This window comes from Carassius auratus, chromosome 32 (genome assembly GCF_003368295.1).
Source record: "Carassius auratus strain Wakin chromosome 32, ASM336829v1, whole genome shotgun sequence".
NCBI lineage: Eukaryota > Metazoa > Chordata > Actinopteri > Cypriniformes > Cyprinidae > Carassius > Carassius auratus.
The window spans coordinates 4,221,164-4,240,231 of NC_039274.1; the positions used below are offsets into that span (position 1 = coordinate 4,221,164).

A 19,068-nucleotide genomic window follows, 5' to 3' on the forward strand; every position below is an offset into this window, starting at 1 on the left:
ATCCTAGAATATGACATATTTTCAGTTGTTTCATACTTTTTTGTTATGTATATAATTCCATATATAATTCCATGTGTGTTAATTCATAGTTTTGATGCCTTCAGTGTGAATCTACAATTTTCATAGTCACGAAAATAAAGAAAACTCTTTGAATGAGAAGGTGTGTCCAAACTTTTGGTCTGTACTGTGTGTATATATATATATATATATATATATATATATATATATATATATATATATATATATATATTAATGCTCCTAATAATTATTTCTTAGTAATAGCAGCATTGACTGGCCTCAGAGCAAGCACGGTCATGTGTGTGCTTATCTTCAGTCTTGTATTATATATTATATTATGAATACTTCATAATGGGGGCCTGATTGAGTGGTTACTGTGTATTTGGCCAGACTTCACCCATGACATGCAGTCACAGCTGGGCTCTTCTCTGGAAACACCCATATGCATCAGTCTTAAACTGAAGGGATTTAAGCTCTTTGAGCCATGAGTGTGTGCTGCCAATATCACAGGGGCCAATATCAGATGAACTTACCCTAGTCTTTTAAAGTCAAAGAAGAGGAGTAAGTTGCCATATCACAGTTCACACAATCACACTTACTGCAGTTTGTACTCGTTCCTTACCTTCCCTTTTATAAGAAATGCCTTGAATAATTCTATCAAAAAATTGCTGCATACTCTGTAAAAAGACTGTATTAAATGTTTAAATGTTTAAATGCTGTATTGTGTCGCCCCCCTTTGGTCAGCATTAAGTATTACTAGTGGTTACAGCAATGAAGACGAGTCCTTTTACTACTCTTACTATGCTATTCTTTGATATTTAACATTTGTTCTACTACAGAAATACTGCAGATTATGTATAACTTTGTTTTATTTCTGTATATATTTTCTCTTTTTTTTCTAACACACATTGAATGACTAAAATGTATTCAAAGTTGGGTAAAAAGTGCACGAGTAGAGTTTTTTTGTTTATTAAAATCCTGGCTGGGACTCGTCCCGTATGAACGGCGCATGTGGTCACCCTAGTCCAAGGTCAAAAACACACCAAGGCAAGGCAAGGAAACACAGGGGGAAAAAAATCACAATACAGGTTAAAAATACTCAGCCATGTGTGTGAGTGTTAGTGTGAGTGCAACCTGTCTAGTCCACTTGATTGGAAACAGCTAGGCAGAGGGTTATGGGAAATGGAGTCCAGGGTAGAGTGGCAAAGGTATGGGATGGAGTGTCCTCTAGTGGAGCTCATGGACACTCCAGCTGGACATTGTAACAATTTATATATAAATGTAAATATACACAGTACACACACACACACACACACACACACATATATTATGTAAACACTAAATTATTTTGGATGTGATTAATCACGATTTATTGATTTTACAGCCCTAATTTATATTTATTCATCTAGCAGATGGTTTTATCCTAAGCAACTAAACAAATGAGGAATACAGTAAAGCGATTAATACAGGAAGGATCTGTACATCTATCTTTTATATCCATTTTTTGTCTCCTTTTAGGGGCAACATGGGGAGCATGGACAGATGGGCAGCAGTGGTCCTGAGGGTGTTATTGGGTCCCCAGGGCCAGTTGGGCCCAAAGGAGAAAATGGCCATGTAGGACGTAAAGGCCCTCCTGGACCAAATGGAGATAAGGTCAGATTTTATGGAGAGGCATTATTTGTTTTTATTCTCGATACTTTGTGAATGTAATGAAATGTTTGCAAATGTGAATGTGCCCTCATATTAGATCTAAATACAGGTATCAGTGCAATAGTATACATGGTGGTGCAAAATGACTTTTTGTGTGTTTTATAAATATTTTTGACAGGGCCCAATGGGTGTTCCTGGGTTTTCTGGTAATGATGGAGTTCCAGTGAGTACACAGTTCTTGTCTCTTACTATAGTTTCTCCCTTTACTGAAAATAATAAACTTTTTTTACAATCCTGTACAGGGACACCCCGGTCAGGAGGGGCCCAGGGGACCTCCAGGCTTGGATGGCTGTAATGGGACACGAGGTGACCCAGGTGACAGAGCCCGTGATGGAGTTCCTGGTCTGCCCGGGGGTCCTGTAAGTTTAAGGGCTTTTTCTACATCTCAAGAAGATTGTAGCATATACTGTAATGTTTACCAAATTGAATAACAGTAGCGGTTTCACTTACTAAAGAAACAAACCATCTTATCAAAAGCCAGTTGAATTCTTTATTTATTTATTTATTTATTTTACATTGAATAAAAAAATGTTTTACAAACTTTTTATCATAACACAATTTCATTTATAAAAAAAGCTCAATGCACCAGGCATTGACAACTTATTTTAGACTTATAAATTGCATGCTCAGTTATTTATTAGTGTAATACTTTCTGTCCTGCTATTTTGTAGTGTACAATGTAGTGATATCATTCATGAAGTCTAGATTAGTTTTCATTTATACATTTTTTTTTTCCTCTTGATTTTAGGGACTCGCTGGTCGAAAAGGTCAAAAAGGAGAACCATATTATATGGATCTTTCTGAACTAGTAAGTTACAACCATTCTTTATTAAACCCAAGCAAACAACTAATGAACTTATTTGATTACAGCCTTTACTGGAGAAACCTCACTCACCCGCTCTACAAGCACCTCCTGCTGGCAGATAATGAATTTGCATATATGCTGACTAGTGTCACTGTACCAAAAGTTCGGTATTTGGTACCAATGCCAGTGAAAAGCCATGGTTCTCGGTACCAGCTTTGGTACCAAAGGAAAACACACAAACATACACGGCATATACTGTATGCAAATTCATTCTCTGCCAGCAGGAGGCGCTTGTAGAGCGGTTTCTCCAGTAACGGCTGTAATCAAATAAGCACTGAGCCCGTGATCACAGATGCTGCTCAGGCATTACAGGCAAGATGAAATAAAAATGACATCCATCATTTTCTAAAGACAGCTGGTTTCCTTCAGAAATACAGTGATATAAAAACACCCGCACTGTGTTTCGACTTTGACACGTGCAGTGCTCATGTCTATTCAATGAAGTCAAAGCCTTTTGGAAAATCTCTTTCTGTTTTGATATTGTGGCAGGCTGTCACAAATAAATCAATGTATGGAAAACACAATGAAACTTACCTGCTTGAACGCTTCCATTTGATCTAATTGATCTTTGATTCAATTTCACAAAGGAACGAGCAGCAATAGCCCAATAAAACGTCATCTCTTTATTTACTGTATAATGTCTTCAATCTCATTTTGTTAAAAAAAAATATATATATAGAAAATCGAAATTGAAATAAAAAATTGTGAATAGAATTGTGAAATTAGTGGATCATTACATCGCTACAAATAACACATGTGAGCATTTTAATGGTACACACTCATCCACACATCCACGTGTTAATACTGAAGCTCACGTGGCATTTTCTGCCAACCCTGTTAATAATATGTGTTGTGAGGTAGTTGTAAATCTGGGTGTGGAGTGCAGACCTGTATGGGAAAATCCCTCGGTCATTTTCAACACTTCAGGCATCTTTTATTTCCTGTGGTTTTAAATCCTCACAGGTGGGCCATGTGTGCAAGCCCATGTTCTTAATCTTAAGGTGCTCTCTATAAATGAATTTCTTGTTTACTCACTGTCATGTTTAAGAAATAAAGACTAAGGGATTTGAGCTTCAAAAGAACAAACACACACACACACACACAAAAAAGAAGTATGATAAATGTCTGGTGATGACTATTTAAAATTTAATTTAAACATTTTGAGGTCTCTTGAATTGAGCTGCATAATGACATTTATCTTCAATAGAGCTGTGTTTGAAGTCCTCTCATTATTTTGAACTTCAACTCAATGAATCTAGTTGTAGTAGTAACAGCATACTGGAGATGAATAGGATACTAGATTGTTTGTCACACAAAGGTATCACATGGCTTCAGAAATCTTTGAATACAGCTATTGACCTCTTTTGTGCCCATTTTGAGTCTTTAAACGTTCAGTTCCCTTTCACTGTAATTATATGAAAAAGAATGACAAGTAAGCACATTATTCTTTTGTGTTCAATAGAGGAATGTCAAGCAAACAATGTTCAATTCAAACAAAATTAATGATGATAAAATATTAATCTTTTGATAAGATATTCTTTAAAAAGTTCCAAAAAGTTGGAACTGAAGTTGGAAAGTCCCACAGATCATTTATTATATCATTTTTCAAATGCCTATTTTTCGTAGAAGCAGAAACACACTTGTTTTTTGTGCATGCAAATGAGCTGCTGCTCCCCTCACACTTTTCCAGAATAGGTACCTTTACAGCTCATACCTAAGATTCTCTGCCAAAAACAAATAATCTGATTGCTTTTGATTATCATGTTGAAATCATGCGTTTTGAAGCCATATCAGTTAACATGTAACATCTGATATAGGGTTTTCTAAGCGCAAACATTCAAAGCGCACGCCACAGAAAGTGGCTGTCACATGACATGTGAGTCCTAAACTAAGCGCTTTTTCATGTCTTATTGCAATTAAACTGACAAATACTCACAAGTTTATGTTAAAAACACAAAAATTACAAGAACACAGTCTGTTAAATGTCTGTCAGCAGCGTAATATACATTACCTATTCTCCTGTCTATGCTGTGAATATGACCCAAACAATAAAATGAAAATTCAAAAAATCAATCACTGCCCTGGACTGAATATCTTCTATAGCTTTAATAAGAAGACATTTCTAATACGACTCTGTCTGTTAACAGTCATGGGCGGGGCCTGTGAAATGTGACATCACGTTTGACAGATTGTTCTGAGACACTGCTTATTATTTATGGGGATTTAAAAAAGGAGTAGATGGATTTTTATCATTATAGGGTGGTTGTTTACACAGCCTGGAAATCTACCTTGGTCTCCCTTCACTTATTTCCTATTTGGGATTTTGACTTTCTGTTCAACTTTTAAGTACTAAAAACCAAATGTTGTCTTTTTGTAACCACAAATTCTTTGTAAAATCCTTAGAATTCTTTCATCAAAGGCCCTCCAGGTCCAATGGGATTTTCAGGTGCATTGGGACCCAGAGGTCCAGATGGATTTCCTGTATGTATTAAATCTATACATCTATTTAGACTGTCTAAAAATACCATCTGTCTACAGTATAAATACTGTAATTTCACTGTTCTCTCTCTCCCCAGGGTGTGCCTGGTCCACCTGGTCCACCTGGACCTCCAGTAAGTTCAGCTATCTAAGGAACAATTTTGAAATAGCATAGTTTACAATGCATAATCCTATCATGTTTAACTTTTCTTCCTTCTGTCAGACAGAGGGCAGTATGTTAACATATATGCACTTTTGAGTACTAGCACTTGCTTTGGAATGAAAGTTAATAATTTCAGATGCATTAAAGTCGGCATGAAATCAAATTTGACAAATCTTCTTTTTATATGTAATATTGTAGTGTTTATTATAAATGATTTATCTGTGCACTTCATTATTTTTTTAAAATTCATGTACCCTTATAATCTTTAATCAAATACATTACCCTACCATCCCCCCTCGAAACGACCTCTCTTCTCTTTCGGTCACGTGCCATGGCGAAAGGGTGCGGCCAGAGCCGATGAGGGTGTGGCTATAGGTGTCTTTCTCGTTTTTTGCACCGCCTCTCAGAGAAACTCTCGAGGGTGAGCTTGACCGACAACTTCACTCGACTCATCTTGGTTTGCGGGAGGCTCGTATAAATATGGTTCTGATTCCTGCTTGAAAATCTAGCTCCTCGTCCTCGTTCTCGTCGCCGGGCTCCTCATTAAAAAATCCTTCATGGGACGGGAGGGTAACGGTGGAGAGAAATCCTCCACAACTGAATGTAAACTAGCATTCAAATCTGCCTTCATTTTGTTTGCAACGCCCAACCTCCAACGATCCAATCAATTCCCCGTTGGACGAAACCAAGCCCCGCCCTACATTTTTTTTCTAATTTCAGAAGCCGTTTAACTCGGATATATGTCACATCAAGGAAAAAAATTACAATCTCAACTTCCGTTTCATGCCGACTTTAAAGAAGTGGTTGACTGTTTTTTTTTCTAGGCTTGATTGTGTTTATGGGGTGCAGTCTATGTGTTCATCCTTTATTTATTTTTAAAGCTTTCTTTTTCACATAATTTACCTTTATTCCACACCGATCTGTCCCTTCTCTGTCAAATGCCTCGATTATTATTTCCTGTTATTATGAAGCCCCTCCCTCAGCAATACGTGATGAGCTGAGATTGGTCAGATAGCTCAGTGTGTTGTGAATCGCTAAACCGCCTCTAGAGCATGAATAATGACGTCCTCTATATTCCTTATCAATTTGAGCCCAATTGAGATGCAGAGAATATAAAGAGAATGGCACAGGACCTGTGCAAGCATGCTCTTAATGGTATGTTTGTTTGTTGTTGTCTCATACTTTAAGATACGCTGTTGTCTGTAAATGCTACTGCTTCTGTTAGCTTTTAACATAAGGTTTTATTCTGATTTAAGCTTTATAAATGAACAGTTTGTTGGAGCTGATCAGACGATCTGAAAGAGAGGGAGAGAGAGAGAGAGAGACAGAGAAGGAGAGAGAGACAGAAAGTTAGATGCAGAACAGGGCAACACGAGGAACAGGACTGAGAACCGCTGCCTTAGAACATTGGTTTTGCGCACCCCTAGTTTTCTCTTCCTCTTCTCTAAAGCAGCACAACATGGCCGAGCCCCCTTTGTTGCGTGTTCCCGGGGGCGGGGTTTATCTAGGTTCATAGCGTAACGGACCCAGGAAGAAGCTTGATGTAGTCCTTACCAGCCGTTTTTGTAGGCATTAAACTGCCAGAATTTGTAAAAGAAAATATCTCCGTTTGCATTGATTTTTCAGTGTTGCACTATTGCAGATATTACTTATGCTCAAACAGCAACATTACACATTAGCAAACATTAAAAAAATGCAATCTCAATCAACCACCCCTTTAAGTATTATAATGGTCTTAAGTATTAAAGGGGTCATATGATGTTGCTTAAAAGAACATTATGTTGTGTATTTGGTGTAGTGCAATGTGTTTATGCAGTTTAAGGTAAAAAAAAAAACATTATTTTCCACATAATGTACATTATTGTTGCTCATCTATGCCCCGTCTTTCTGAAACGTATCGATTTTTACAAAGGTCATCGTTTCGAAAAGTGAGGTGCACGCTGATTGGGCAGTGCAATGTGATTGGCTGAATACCTCAAGCATGTGACAGAAATGTTATGTTACAATGTGTCACACAGTTTCACAAACTGCAGGCCAGAGTGAGCGGCAGTCAGTGGGCTTGAGTGAGGAACGACCGGAGAACGATCTTGAGAACAGCACGGCCGGTGGATTCGACAAAGGAGCAGTTAGGGTTAGGGTTAGGGTTAGGGCATGTGACGACCCCGGGCTGGACTTCGCTTCATACACAGTGAAAGCCGATCCAGCGATCCACAGTGCGAAATTGATGTATTTCCTCAGTGATCAGCACGGATCAGCTCTAGGCATGACAAAGCAGATAACGTCCTGTTTTGGAAGACAAAACAAAATAGTTTCGCTTTCACAATGAAGTGACATAGACATGTGGAGGCGTGTTTAAACGAGGAGTTTTAGGAGGGTGTGGACAAGTCTTAAGTTTTATAAAGAATATCTCTTTAGATTTGAGACTTTATTCTTTGCAACTTTAGGGGTCTTATTTATGAACAAACAGCTTGTAACACTCCAAAGAGAAAGGAAAATTTGAATTGCGTCTATGACCCCTTTAACTGTAGCTCCTGAAGTGTCAATTGTTAAGTACAAATTTCCTTTAGTAAAAGCAATCTGACTCAATAATGGTTAAGATCACCATACATAAAGGTTTGCTGAATGTCTTTGCTTAATCTACAGGGAAGTCCAGGTCAAGGATACAAAGGAGAGCCAGGAGAAAAGGTATGGGTTTCATCAGCTTACAACTAAGCTTTCCTCTACACACAACAGCTTTTAGTTTTTACATAATAGCCTAATTTCATCCAATACTGTCAATATTTTTTTTTGCATAAACACTTAAGATGCATTTAGATGTAGATCTTGAGTCCTGGTTGTTTGTTCAAGGTTTTTTTTTTTTTTAATGAAAGCATTTTTTCCTCTATACTAAAGGTGTATTGCATGAGTTTGTTGGTGGTTAAAAACAAACACTTCTCTGAGTGTCTCTGATGTTAAAGACCCCAAGAAATTTCTTTATGACCAAAGATCTTTGCTTTCTTTCCTGGAAAAGAAAGGCTATAAATCCAGATGCTTATTTGTGCTAAATGTCAATATTTAGGAGTATACAAGACATGGAATAAAAGTCCCAATCAAATTATTAAATCAAATTATGCTTTTTTTGCTGTGACATATAAAATAAATGCAACATGAAAAATACATTCATCAAAAAATGAAATGGGTATTTCACATACACTAAATTTAAAAGCAATATTGCATTAGATGAAATCTTTTCAGAGACTTGCATAATTTTTTCTTACACAAAACAAAACTTGCTAATGGGATGAGAAATAAAAGCTGGATAAATATTAAGAATGTTGGTAAATTTTTACTGGAAAATAAGACAAAAATACTTAGAAGAATCTGAGCATGTATTCACAAAACATTTTATCTTAACTATAAGAGTTCTCCTAAATAGCAGTAAATGGTTTTAGCTAAGAGTTTTTTCTTAAAACATATTCACAAAGCCGCTGAGACAAACTTGTACTACTGAATAGACAGAAGTCTTAAGCTAAGAGTTAGGGCGAGGTTTACCTTATTGCTATGGATGATGTCAGCATACTTACTAACTATGCACACAGTGATTGGCTGAAAGTTTCTGTCAAATATTTATTCATATAAATATTGTAGAGGGCAATATTGTGTTGCCATATTCAAATAAAGGTTTTAAAAATAAAAATGTTAATTGCCAAATTCAAATAAAGATTTTAAAACACAGGCTAAGTGTCACTTATTAAACAAGTAGGCTATATATTTAGCAAATTTTCAGCCTCTTATGCTTCTTGTAAACAATTAGTCAATATGCATTAGGGCTGCTCTCGACTAAATAATTTTCTGGTCGACTAGTAGTCATTCATTTTAAGCATTAGTCGACTATAAGTTACACATTTATTAGTAAACCATATAAATCATAATAATGAGCCTTTAATTGCCTACATAGCCTAATAAGCGCTCAAGCACACACAAAAAAGGCTTGCCACAGCGCACAGGCAAATATAATAATTCTGAATGTGTTAGGGGAAAACAGCAAGTACACTGCATTAATGTTTTAATAATTTATTTTTACACTAGTGCTTTCTGATTTTAGTTTAAGAGATGAAGTTGGCAACACTGACTCATCATCTCCGTAGTATGCATCTGTATGCATTTTTCAAATGGATTACATAATCTGAAAATATTTGAAGAGTTTGGTTCCAAAACGCAGTAAATCCATTTTGATTAATTTGATTAAAAATGTGTTTTTTTACCAAGAAAGTGGCAAGATGAAATCGTCTCAGGTAGGGAACGCCTCGTTGTGACCCGTGTCTGAAGCATACATTGAAAAAACACCAACAAGTTGGCCCTCGACAGCCCCTGACGGCACTACTGATGCGACTATAGAATAAATAGGCTCCGGGAGAACATGTCATTCACTTCTTTGTCTGAAGCTTGTGTCTGAAGCATGCCAGGAAAGCTAGAGGATGCAGTGTCCCTACTTAGGGAACCATGGCTACATTTGTAACCTGAGATGTTCCCTGTCGAGGATGTTCCTTCAAACTGCGTCCTTTAGGGGTTGCTATGGGGTAAAGTATACCCATGCCACCATGCTCAGGTGAGTGCAGGCCAGTACCATGGTGAGTACTTAGTACCAACGCTACCATTTCCAGGGGAGTTGCCCCTGGGACGTTAGATGGCTGTCCGTGCCATTATCCCTTACAGCCAAAGGCCTAGGCTACATACCCAAACTTACCTGTTAGAGCCAGACTCCTGGGCCCCGGGGTTGGAATCAAGATAGATTCCTTTAAAGGGATACGACCAAGAGCCTAGCAGTATATTAAGTTTTGGCCTGTCACACAGGGGCTACTGCTTGCTATTGCATAAGCTTGCTAAAGGAACTGTCTCAACAGATCTCTAGTAGCAACACCCTGTTTAAATAGGTATCCTGAGGATACATAGGTGGAGTGGCGCTCTGGATGAATGGGGCTTACCAGCTCAAGAAAGGGCATGAAGCAAATGCACAAGGCCCTCACCATATAGGATTTTAGAAAAAACACAGAGAACTAGCGTGCAAATTTACTGCAGTGTGGATTTTAGAATATGCACAAAGACTTCATGTCACAGGGCTCGACTTACAGCCTGATAGTGAGAATCAGAAGGGTAATCGTACTGCAAGCTAGCCAAAGCTCAGCGCATCAGAGAGATAAAGGAAGGGTCTAATTCACCTGATGCTGCTGGTTGCCACGTACTCTGGGGGAAAACAGAGAACTCAATTCTCAGTGAGAGGGGAACTCCGAATACAGGAAGAGAGTAGTGCGCTCATAGGCAACCCTTTTTGGTAAAGGGGAGTGCTGCTAAACTACCACAAGAACAGCACACGGAGCAAGGAAATCAACTCCTCAGAAGGGGAGAGAACTCAGGCACTTAAAGGGAAGCGCCATGCTCACAATAGCCCTGCATGTTAAGGGAAGTGATGCTTGAAGTGTATTAATAAAGACACACTGGTTGAGTGGAGCCCAAGGTACTGGGTTCTTACCAACTCAGAGAAAGGGAACAAAGCTGAGCGCATAACCCTTACTGTGCAGAATTTCAGAAAGTGCACAGAGTCTTGCATGCACACTTACCACCATGTGGATTTCAGAAAGTACACAGAGCTTAGCGTGTGAACTTTAAGCTACCCAAGCATCACACAGGTGCTGAACCGAACAAGAGAGGCAAGCTAAAATACAACGTTCTAAGGTGAAGGGAGCACTGCCTGGGACAGCATAACACAAGAAGATTGTCGCAAATGACACTTATACTTCACGCTCAGACCGACCTGGCCGGACATCAGGAAACTCTTGCGGTGCCGTGTCGGGGGCCTGATGACCAAGAAGGCTCTTGCAGAAGCCTATGACCTGGCTGCATGATCCAGGCAGTATGAAGCCAGAACCAGGGCTATCATACCAGCTGGACATAATATCAACGAGTGTTAAGGAAACACTGCAAGTTGAGCACCCTATTCTGAATCTATAATGAATTCTATAACTTTAATAATTTATTTTCTTAATTTTATTATTATTACTATGAAAATATTAAATTATTTATTGATAAAACAATACTCTAAATAATAAACTAAAACTGCCAGTAGGTTGGTGGTAAATGTCTTAATGATTAAGTCATTGAGTCATTTATTCATTAATTTGATTCGTTCAAATGGCTGATTAATTTAGGACTGAAGTAAATTGTTCTTTATGAATAGTTCATTGAATCATTAGGCTTGTTCAACTTAAAGTGGATCATCCCTATCAGACCGACCAGTGTGTGACATCAAAGTACCGCAAGAGTTTAGAGAGCAGACGACTCCTTGTGCTTTTGAATCACTCTTGTGGTACTTTGATGCCATACAACGATTGGTCTGTGCAATACCACTTCAAATCCAACACAACTATGGCCAGTAGTTTAATGCCCCAAATGGTTCATCAAATTCGTTTAAAACATGGATTAAGAAATGAAATGCTGCTGTGTTTGGCATCATTGTATCTAAAATAACACAATATTAACTTCTTAATGAACTGTTGTAGATGAGTATCACATTTGCACTTGTGTGATATTGCACTTAGCCTACAGCTCGTGTGATATTTCTTAACTATGTGATGTAAATATGAGACAAAATTTCAAACGGGGGCATTTTGCCCCATATCTTGAATTTCAGGGATATTCTCTAGGCTCCATCACACAGTAAGTTGTTGCCCTGCCTCATATAAGTCATCAATCGACTGTATGAAATTGCAGATGATCCACATAGGTCTGGGGTGGGTCAAGTTTGTTAAATGCATTAATAATTTTAACGCATATTTTTCCATAATTAATCTAATCAACGCGTTAAATCATGAGCCCTAATATATATATTACTCACCCACCCTGTTTCCTGCACTGGAGCCCCGCTCAAGGGGCGACTCCCTTTAGTCCGCACCACCAGTAAGGTGGTCACTATGAAACCATAGAACCAACCAAAAACATCATAGGCTCAGACCGAGAAGGACCAGGACCCCTATGTTGTTTGGGCTCAGACCCGGACCTTAATGGAATGAAGGATTTGAAGGCCGCTGAGTGCGCCTTCGCCTCCCTCAACTTCTCGACTACCATCTCAATGGAGGTACCGAAAAGTTTGGAAGGCGAAACCTGAGCATCGAGAAGAAAGGCCCTTTCTTTCTTCCCAATATCTGCCAGGTTCACCCACAGATGTCTCTCCATTACCACCGTGGCCGCCATAGACCTGCCCATGGTGGAGGTTTTGATGTCATACCTGCTTGGTAGTACAGAGAGAGAGAGAGATCTGTGGTGTGGTGCAACTCAGCTACCTGATCCCCTGGTCCAACAAGAGTGAGTTTTTTTAAGGCGACCGTTATTTTAGAGCATTCCCCTTACTTGTTTCCATGGCAACGCGTCAGACTTGTCTACAATAACACTGTGTGACAGATGGATCACTTTTAATTTGTTTTTCCTTTTTTTATTTAAAATATTCACAAACTTGCATACCATGTAATGAAAAATCTGTTATTCCGATTCATAATTATTTAAAAACCTTTTCTAAATGATCTTGAGTTTGGTGGATTGTTATTGTTGCTTCCATAGACATATGGGTATATTTTTCAAATTCTAAATGTATAGTTTTACTAGTATTTATGTGTATTGAAATGTCTGAAGCCTAAAATATGCATTATGTGGTTAATAACACTGCATAGTTGTGATAATATGACAAGAGCAGTGCACGTCTCCCTCTGGAACAGCGCCAGCCAATGCGCAAAACCACAGTTTGAATTTGGCAGTTATGCGACGTCACCGAACGTTCTAAATCCTATATGTGGGATCATACTCCCAGGGGCACGGAAATAAAAATCCCATATATGGGACCATACTGCTCAAACGCTTAAGAGAGGACATGTCCCCCACAGAGAGATACAGTATTGTTCAAAATAATAGCAGTACAATGTGACTAACCAGAATAATCAAGGTTTTTCGTATATTTTTTTTATTGCTATGTGGCAAACAAGTTACCAGTAGGTTCAGTAGATTGTCAGAAAACAAATGAGACCCAGCATTCATGATATGCACGCTCTTAAGGCTGTGCAATTGGGCAATTAGTTGAATTAGTTGAAAGGGGTGTGTTCAAAAAAATAGCAGTGTGGCATTCAATCACTGAGGTCATCAATTTTGTGAAGAAACCGGTGTGAATCAGGTGGCCCCTATTTAAGGATGAAGCCAACACTTGTTGAACATGCATTTGAAAGCTGAGGAAAATGGGTCGTTCAAGACATTGTTCAGAAGAACAGCGTACTTTGATTAAAAAGTTGATTAGAGAGGGGAAAACCTATAAAGAGGTGCAAAAAATGATAGGCTGTTCAGCTAAAATGATCTCCAATGCCTTAAAATGGAGAGCAAAACCAGAGAGACGTGGAAGAAAACGGAAGACAACCATCAAAATGGATAGAAGAATAACCAGAATGGCAAAGGCTCAGCCAATGATCACCTCCAGGATGATCAAAGACAGTCTGGAGTTACCTGTAAGTACTGTGACAGTTAGAAGACGTCTGTGTGAAGCTAATCTATTTTCAAGAATCCCCCGCAAAGTCCCTCTGTTAAAAAAAAGGCATGTGCAGAAGAGGTTACAATTTGCCAAAGAACACATCAACTGGCCTAAAGAGAAATGGAGGAACATTTTTTGGACTGATGAGAGTAAAATTGTTCTTTTTGGGTCCAAGGGCTACAGGCAGTTTGTGAGACGACCCCCAAACTCTGAATTCAAGCCACAGTACACAGTGAAGACAGTGAAGCATGGAGGTGCAAGCATCATGATATGGGCATGTTTCTCCTACTATGGTGTTGGGCCTATTTATCGCATACCAGGGATCATGGATCAGTTTGCATATGTTAAAATACTTGAAGAGGTCATGTTGCCCTATGCTGAAGAGGACATGCCCTTGAAATGGTTGTTTCAACAAGACAATGACCCAAAACACACTAGTAAACGGGCAAAGTCTTGGTTCCAAACCAACAAAATTAATGTTATGGAGTGGCCAGCCCAATCTCCAGACCTTAATCCAATTGAGAACTTGTGGGGTGATATCAAAAATGCTGTTTCTGAAGCAAAACCAAGAAATGTGAATGAATTGTGGAATGTTGTTAAAGAATCATGGAGTGGAATAACAGCTGAGAGGTGCCACAAGTTGGTTGACTCCATGCCACACAGATGTCAAGCAGTTTTAAAAAACTGTGGTCATACAACTAAATATTAGTTTAGTGATTCACAGGATTGCTAAATCCCAGAAAAAAAAAATGTTTGTACAAAATAGTTTTGAGTTTGTACAGTCAAAGGTAGACACTGCTATTTTTTTGAACACACCCCTTTCAACTAATTGCCCAATTGCACAGCCTTAAGAGCGTGCATATCATGAATGCTGGGTCTTGTTTGTTTTCTGACAATCTACTGAACCTACTGGTAACTTGTTTGCCACGTAGCAATAAAAAATATACTAAAAACCTTGATTATTCTGGTTAGTCACATTGTACTGCTATTATTTTGAACAATACTGTAGCTAGCCAGCATCTCTTCTACAGGGGGCATCCTCTCATTACCACTTTTGCGCATCACCTCGCTGTTTGCTCCATTCCCTTTCAATCTCTGTATGGAGAACAGGCAGAAGTGGAAGGCTCACCTGAGCTGGAAGGCTATAGTCAGAAAGATAACACTTGTTGAGACGACCTCGCGATGTCACCTCACGAAGTCCAACTTTGCCGTGGTGTGATCCATAACCTCCAACAGCTCTTCATACGCAGGGCAGGAGGATTGATAAGGCTCAGCCTCACCTTCTTCTCCAGTCTCGGACATCTCTTGCTCTTCCTGGGCTGAACCCAGCAGAGCACTAGACTCTGAATCGTCCTCCAGCAGCTCTCACTCGTCCACAGACAAGCGCGAGAGGGAAAGTTCCTCTTTAAACTCCTCATTCTCCTCCGTGCCTCAGCAGCAGCGGGTCCTGAACCGCGGGAAGCAGATGGCTGCCTCTCTTTCCACAAAAAGAGAGACAAACGAGAGAGGAGCTTTTTTATTGAAAAATGCTTGCAATGCACGCTGATTGTTCTCTCAAAGACATCGCATGGTGCTCTTCACCCAAAAAACCCCGCAAATATTTTGTGTGTCATCAGGTTTCAAATAACGATACACAGATGCACACACAGTCTAAACGCTTTGCTAGTAGTCATGATTGATAGAGACAGATCGCTCTTACCACGTTCAAATGCACGCTTCAAATAGAACAGTCAGTGAAGATGAAGAAGAGAATGACGTGTTCTCCTGGCGCCTATTTATTCTATAGTCACATTGGTAGAGACATCAGGGACTGTCGCCGGCCAACTTGTTGGTGTTTTTTCAATGTATGCTTCAGACATGGGTCGCGACGAGTCATTCCCCATAGAGACCCCTAAAGGACGTAGTTCGAAATTACTCTTGAAAGGGAAACACTATTTTCTGTTTCACACTTTCACATAGCATCTTTAAGTTATAATAACATTAAAAATTCCAATTCAGGTTTTGATTTAAAAAAATATTTATTATCAAATTGTATTATTTTTTTCCTAAAGTGCAATAAGTCCATGATTTTTTTCTTACTAAAAATGCTATAAATCCATTGAATCATTATGAAAGTTATTTTTCATATTGAAACTGATGAAAATACACAACATAGTAAGTTGATCCAGATATCTTAAATACAGGCACTGGACTAAAAATACACTCATCAGTCATCGATTCCAAAATTAATTTAACGGGTCATCTTGTTAATGCTATAAATTAATTACAGCAATAAAATAAAATTTTATCATGAACAAGGACAACAACATGTCGCGAACGGGCATAACTTGATCTATGGCTCAATGTATTAAATGCATTTGAATAATTTCCATCTGAAAGCACGTGATAGAGATTTACCGGTACTATTAATCTCAGAATGGGCTATAATCATGAGATGCACATGACAGTCACATGCGATTTATCATTCATCCTTTATTTGTTGATCACAAAGTACAAAGGAGATGAGGAAATTAGGATGCCATTACTGTCTAGAGTGCGTGAAACGGTACGCTGTTACTGGTTGAGCGGATATATCGCATTCTGGAAAAAAGGGAGACTGGCGTTTGTTGCGGTTTGGAAAAAAAGGGAGCAAACATGACCTAATAACTATGCGAGTATCGCATTTTGGCGAACAATTAAAAATTAACTATTCAATACCGACTAGATACAATACTGATTTTGGCAGAAACTGCAAAGTTTTTATGGCATTTATCGCGTTTTGAAACCAAACTCTTCATTTGTTTTCTTTTGGTTCATTTAAAAGTTTAATTCTCTATAGATATATTTTTCATGTCTGTAATAAGGCATACCGTTTGTCTTAAAAGCTCATTATCGTCAAATGTTTCTCATTCAATGTTCATATTCCGAGGTAGATTATTGGCAACAGCCCTTTTAGGATAGTTTAGATTTGGTCTTAGTTACTTAGGAGTCCTCTTCAATACTTCACAGATTAAGGAGCTAATTTTAGCACTTAAACGCTTTTTGAAATAATCTTAGAACTAAAATTTAGGATTCCCACATTTAGGACTGACAGGCCAATTATTTTTAAGATTTTCTCTTAAATCGGCGAGTTATGAGCTACTTTTAGCCTTAAGATGTTTTGTGAATATGGGCCCTGATTTCTTCAATGTTTGTACTGCCTGTTGTTCTCACACTATTTCACTACCCTTTGTTTTCAGTCCCTGTTCTTTTATCTTAACATTTTAACTGCCTCTCTCTCTCTTTGCCTTCTTACTTTTGCACTTTCCCTTTTTTCTGAACCTGACCAAAACTCTTTCTTTATCTCTCTCTCTCTGATAAAATCCTGGACTCTAATGTGTCAAATGTCTGTGTTGTGGATCTCAGGGGGATCTTGGTCCAGCAGGACTCAGGGGCAGTCCAGCCGTTCAGTTTAACGCACCAGCAATAAGCACTATCTACAAAGGAGAGAAGGTAATGCACAGGGGAGCAGTGATGCCAACCCAGGGAGGGGCACTGCCAGGGTGAGATGGTGTGGATGGTGGGTGAGAGAGCATTAGGAGGAGCATTAGAGGGCACTGAGCCACATCATCACTCCAGGGAAATGGTCTGGAACATTCTGACAGTTTATCAATTGGGACTGACATTTGTAAACACCTTGATTATGAGAATGTTTTCTGGATACACATCATAGAAACCCTGACAGTTAATAGAGGGTGTTTTTTTAGTTGCATAATGATTGAATGGTGAGAGATAAAGGCACATCTATTGTGTTTAATATGTGGTTCATTACCAAAGCTCCTTCATTCAGCCAATGTCCAATCATCTCTTCCTCACCCTGATCTCCGTGCTGCTCCGGCAGTGGTTACAGTCATCTTAACGTCCTTCTTAAAAATGCAAAAAACTTACCACATGCCTCTTCAACATGCTCCGCTGCTACCGTCTACAAACAGCTTCCCCATCACACCTCATCTTGTCCCACATAAAAAAAAAAAAAATCTCTCTTCCTTGGTTACCATGTCAGGGAGATGTGGGCCCACCCGGTGACACAGGCTGCCCACTGGTCAATGGAGTTGTGGAGCTTGTTGGCTTTCTAAAAGGAGACAAAGGAACTAAGGTTTGTGAGGAAAACACAGCTGTGAGGATCTAAACCCAGGATGAAGTCAATCGACACCGTCCTCCTCAAAATCTTTTCTACAGTTTCTTTGTCCCCTTGTACCTCAGACCTGCTTTCCAAGAGGGTGATGTCCACTTTGTTCTTGATGTATTCATGCCATACTTCACCCTGTGGTGAACATTGAGGCTGGTGTCCGTAAAGTCTTCATATTTGTTGGTGATTTCATTCACATGTTCCAAAATGCTTCAATTATGTGTGCATATTTACAGTGGCCCTTAAGGGACACTTCAGCCATGCTTACAAATGTATAAATATAATTAATCATATAATATAGGTATTGGTAGATAATATCTTGTTTTAAAACATTAAATGCAAGTAATACATTTGTGTGAAAGTGTGGTTCAAATGTTAAATTCTTTTTTTGAAACCGTATACCTCAATTTAAAGGGTTACTCCACCCCAAAATTATTATTTTTTCATTAATCACTTAACCCTGTGTCGTTCCAAACCCGTAAAATCTTTGTTCATCTTCGGAACCCAATTTGAGATATTTTGGATGAAAATCAGGAGGCTTGTGTCTGTCCCATTGACTGCCAAGTAAATTACATTGTCAAGGTCCAGAAAAGTATGGAAGACATCTTCAGAATAGTCCATCTGCCATCAGTGGTTGAACTGTAACGTTATGAATTGATGAGAATACTTTTGTACGTGAAGAAAACATAAATAACGAATTTATTCAACAATTCGTCTGCTATGTGTCACTCCTCATCACCATAGCATCATTTTGGAGAATATCCACTGTACGCAAGCAGCATATGCTATTCTGTGTCAGCCGTGACACAAGGATACGTTTTCTATACAAAGGATACAAAGGCAGTCAATGGGTCTCAATCCTAGGTTTTCATCTAAAATAATTTAAATTGTGTTCCGAGGACTAAAGAAGTTTTTACGGGTTTGGAACGAAATGGGGGTAAGTGATTAATGACAACATTTTCATTTTGGGGTGGAGTAACCCTTTAATGATTTACACTATTATTATGATTTTTTTTTTATATATATATAAATACTTTTATCTCAAATGACAACAGTGACATTTATAATGTTACAAAAGATTTATATTTCAATCACTTTCTGTTATTTTTGAATGTTCTATTCATCAAACAATCCAGAAAAAATTA

At 38.6% G+C, this 19,068-nt stretch overlaps 1 protein-coding gene across 4 annotated transcripts in view; it reads left to right on the plus strand.

The window, feature by feature from the left end:
* LOC113051392 (collagen alpha-6(IV) chain) overlaps window positions 1–19,068 on the plus strand; it is a 125,811-nt gene that overhangs the window by 83,734 nt on the left and 23,009 nt on the right. For all 4 annotated transcript variants that reach the window (XM_026215104.1, XM_026215105.1, XM_026215106.1 and 1 more), the window contains 8 exons: window positions 1,537–1,671; window positions 1,847–1,891; window positions 1,971–2,087; window positions 2,477–2,536; window positions 4,997–5,074; window positions 5,170–5,205; window positions 7,878–7,919; window positions 17,161–17,247. In XM_026215104.1, the coding sequence (XP_026070889.1) occupies window positions 1,537–1,671; window positions 1,847–1,891; window positions 1,971–2,087; window positions 2,477–2,536; window positions 4,997–5,074; window positions 5,170–5,205; window positions 7,878–7,919; window positions 17,161–17,247 (600 nt within the window). The remainder of the gene's footprint in view (window positions 1–1,536; window positions 1,672–1,846; window positions 1,892–1,970; window positions 2,088–2,476; window positions 2,537–4,996; window positions 5,075–5,169; window positions 5,206–7,877; window positions 7,920–17,160; window positions 17,248–19,068) is intronic.